General features: G+C 53.1%; 1 protein-coding gene across 2 annotated transcripts in view; it reads left to right on the top strand.

The window, feature by feature from the left end:
* The first annotated feature begins 2,913 nt into the window (after nucleotides 1–2,913).
* ADGRD1 (adhesion G protein-coupled receptor D1) overlaps nucleotides 2,914–3,977 on the top strand; it is a 175,261-nt gene continuing 174,197 nt past the window's right edge. Inside the window, exons 1-2 of one of the 2 annotated variants that reach the window (XM_037729923.1) lie at nucleotides 2,914–3,570; nucleotides 3,663–3,699. In XM_037729923.1, coding sequence (XP_037585851.1) covers nucleotides 3,505–3,570; nucleotides 3,663–3,699 — 103 coding nt within the window. In that variant the 5' untranslated portion in view covers nucleotides 2,914–3,504. The remainder of the gene's footprint in view (nucleotides 3,571–3,662; nucleotides 3,700–3,977) is intronic. The other variant, XM_017504508.2, reaches the window with a different exon arrangement.

Genomic DNA, 3,977 nt, shown 5'->3' with positions numbered 1-3,977 from the left:
GCCGCCCCTTTTTCCTCTTTAAGGAGTTGGGAATGTCTGGTAGAGGACTTTTGGCCCCGTTCCCCAGCCATGTGGAAAGGGCCTAATTCCCGAAAAGGAAGGCCCTTCCTCCCCCACAGGGAGGGTCCCTTATCTCACTCTATCCTGGCGCGGCCCAAGACCAGCAACCTTCCTGCCCAGCGGCCCACTGAACCAGTCACCATCCGCCCCACCAGCTCTCCCGTAACCTCCCGTCCCACAAGCTCCCGCCCAGCAGGCTTCCTGCCCAGCAACCAACCTAGCCAATTACTACCCGCCAGGTCAGCTCTCCTACCGCCCCAAGCCCTCTGTCTCTATAAAGTCAACCGAACAAAGAAAGCGCTCGTGATTCTTCCCTTCCCGCTTGAGTCGCCCGGAGATCCCAATAAAGTCGGTACCGGTCACCACGCGTCCTGCCTCGAGTCTATTGAGCGCCTGCCTCCGTGGGTCGGGGTCCCACAGCCGGGGTCGCACAGTCTCCACCTGGAAAAACCCTCCCTGGTCAGCCATTGGGGAGCTCAGGTCGTAGACGTGAGCTCTGGGTTCTCCCTGCCTGGCGCCCCGCTCTAAATGCCTCCCTCCGTCTCGCTGCAATCCAGATGTCTGTGTTTGGCTTTGCTGCGGGAGGGCAGAGCCAGCACCCACTGAAAGATTCTCCCCTGGCCTGAGAGCTTCGGGGGACAATGCCTCCGTCCCCAGGCCGGGTCAATAGCAGCGAGAATCAGCAAGAGAGCGGAAGCCGGAAGAGGGCAGGCCGGAAGACAGGCACCCTCCGAAGGTCGAGAGAGACGCCATCATCCGGGTACCGCGTGGCAGTCACGTCAGCAGGGGCACTTCCTGTTCACTGGAGGCCGCAAGCCCCCAGCGTTGCCCTCGCTTGGTGCTGCCGCCATTTTAGGCTTCATGCCGTCCGCGCCCGTGGGCTCATGAAAACAGCGTGCTGCTCCACACCGCCTCGTGCGGTTTGTTGGCGCGCTCTCGGGGTTCGAAACCGATAATAGAGCCCTGCACCCACCAGCTGCCAAGCCCTGTTCTCGGGGCGGGGGTGCACGGTGAACAAGCAGAAAGCAGCGCTGTGCTCTCACGGGGCCTCCGCCGCGGTGCGGACGGACTGACGGCGAAGGAGGGGGACGTCTGCGGTGTGAAGTGTGTGGGACTGAGAGACAGCGGGGGCGGGCTCCAGGGCGAGCGAGCCTGCGGTAGGAACGCGGGGCGGGACGAGACGCACAGAGGCATCGGAAGGGTTCGGCTCCAGGCCCGGGGCCGCTCAGGGCCCAGTGTCCGGGCCTCGTGGAGGCGGCTCTTCGCTGGGGCCCCTGAACCAGGAGCGAGGCGGGGCGGAGGTGCATAGCCCGAGGCCGGGGCTGTGGTCCAGGGTGGAGCTCCGCTGCGTCTGTGGATGCGCGGACGCCTGCAGGGCCAGCTCGGCTGAATGTTTTCTATTTCGTTTTTATTACAGCCATTGAATTGGGGTGCCTCCCGTTATCTGATGACAGTTTTATGATTAAAAGAAACCATGCCGGCTTTGTTCGCTCTTGGAGATGGGAAAGGTCCAGATCGGTTGAATTCTTCCAGGTTAAAACTGGGGCTGAGAAAAATCTGCAGCTGCCTGTCCCTCCCTTCACCTCTTTCCAGCAAGAGGCAGCGGGGACTGGAGAGCTGATGAAACACCGAGATAAAGGTTGTAAATTAGTTTTCCCTGAAGCAGACCAGCCTGGGCGACAGGATAAAGGTCGTTATTACAGACAGCCTCGGGCCTCTGGAGTTCGCAGTTTCTCCAGTGCCAGGAGATGGAACTCTCTGGAACCCTTCTCCAGCTCCACAGAGAGGCTCAGCCTATCGGAGCATCTGATTGGTTGTAGGCTGCAGGCACAAGTTAAAAATAATCACCTAACGTTTTGACAACACTTTCTTTTTTTTCTATCCCACAGAGATTGGAAGTCATTTTCTTATCCTCTTTAGGAAGTATGTTGGATTCAGGATTCTTAATTCCCATTTAAAGTCAGGACAGTTGAGATAACCCTATCAGCTAACATTTATTGGGTGTTGTTATACTTGCTAATAATAATCGTAGCTAACATTTACTGAGTGATCATTTTTCTTAATAAAAAATAGCAACATGTATTGAGTGCCACATGTTTTCCAAGTCCTGCCTGAAGCGTCTTGGATCTGGCCTCTAATTTCTTGTTACAGCCCTGAGGAGGAGGAACTATTAACCCCATTTTGCGGATGAGGAATTCAAAACAAAGAGAGATTAAGTAATTTGCCTAAGAGCACAGCTAGTGAATGTTGGAGAAAATATGAAGAGGTAAATATTACTTAAATCTCATAGCAAATATAGCTGTGATTGTAATTATAGGGTGTGTGTCTCTGTGTGTACACGTGTATTTGGGATAGATCGGATAAACTTTGGTCTTGGGTAAACTGAGGCACGGCTGGCAAACGGGCTGACTCTTTTCTGTCCCATTGAGAACATCCTTCTGGTGCTGGGGTGGAGGGATATGTGGTATGGGATAATTGTGTTAGCATACCTGGTAATTAGTTCCATAGCTTTCACTGATGTCTGAAAGGATTAAAGAGAAAAATGTGGTCAGCGCTTAATATGGAGGACACAGTGGGTGTGCTGGTTTTTGTTTTCCATCCATCCATCAACTTTATTCTTTTTTTGGGCAAACAAGACCTAGCTCTAAACAGAGTTTATGGTTTGTTTTGCATTTTGTATTAATATTTATGCTGACTGTGAAGTGCCAGAAGAATCAGTAATACACACACACCATGTCTGCGTGGTTTGCTTCTGAGCCTGAGATCCTGAAAATATTTCAATTGTTCTTAACAGGCTGGAGTTAGGACCCAGGAAGGACACAGCAGTGGGGATATAAATAGAGAAGGAGAACAGAACAAAGTTTGAGGAGAGAGGCTTACATCACTCACTCTTTCTCCACCCAGAGAGCAGGACGGAGGTGTGAACTTGAGCCAGACCAGAAAGAGCTCCAGAGCGGGTGCAGGACAAGCCCGAGGAGCAGGCGGGAGCTCCAGGGGAAAATCACGCACAAAGCCTTCTTCAGAGAAAAGGGAAGCTCCAAACCTGACCAAGACAAACAGAAGCTCTTGAAATAAAAAGAAAATATCGCAGGACAAACAGCCTCCCGTCCACGGGTGCAGGTCGCGGGCACAGTGGTGACCTGGGATCGCTTTCCCAGGACTATGAGTCGGACTCTGGTTTCTCCTCCCTGCATTCCACAGCTGCTCTGGTCATTGCAGCGTGTTTATTGATCACTGAAGAATCTCAAGTTTTGGGACAAGGAAGAAACACCCATTAGGTCTCCAAGACAGCTACGTTTCACAAGCTTTAAGGAAACAGAACTTTTTCTCCCCCTGGAATCTGTGAAAATGCCCCATTTCCAAGGAAGTGAAGGTTAAGAGGTCCCGTTCTCACAGACCCTCAGGAATTTCACTTGGCTCCAAGCTTTGACCTCCAAGAACGCCATGGCGGAGCTGTTGTGGCTGTGCTGCTGGTACTCCCAGCTGCTGCTATTTTACTACATCTTTCAGGTAAGGTCCCTGAGTGGTCGGGATGGAGGTGGGCTCGGTTTTTCCAGAGGCTTTCCCTGATCTTGTCTCACACCGTGGTCTTTTGTGTGCAGGTGCGTGGCGTCTATGCCAGATTGCAGGACCATCCAGGTAAGAGTGTTTCCTTTTCACTCTGCACCTTGCTCTCCCCCTGTCTGGTGCGGGTATCCCAGGAACAGCCTACTTGTTCATCTCCGAGGCATCAGTGAATGGCCCTTGTTGGGCTCCTGGTCCCCGACCTCGCTGCCCTGCCACACGCTCTGACCCTGGGCAGCTCTGCTACCCCTCACCGGCTGAGTGGTGGATGGAGAAGCAACTTTGTGGCCCCTTAGCTAGGTCATATGAAACCTTGTGGTTAAGGAAGTGTGCTCTCTTTGCTTAAATGCCTT

The sequence above is a fragment of the Cebus imitator genome, unplaced genomic scaffold (assembly GCF_001604975.1).
Source record: "Cebus imitator isolate Cc_AM_T3 unplaced genomic scaffold, Cebus_imitator-1.0 Scaffold323, whole genome shotgun sequence".
In the NCBI taxonomy this organism is placed as follows: domain Eukaryota; kingdom Metazoa; phylum Chordata; class Mammalia; order Primates; family Cebidae; genus Cebus; species Cebus imitator.
The sequence above is the reverse complement of the archived record's forward strand: the minus strand, read 5'-3'. Positions and strand labels throughout refer to the sequence as shown.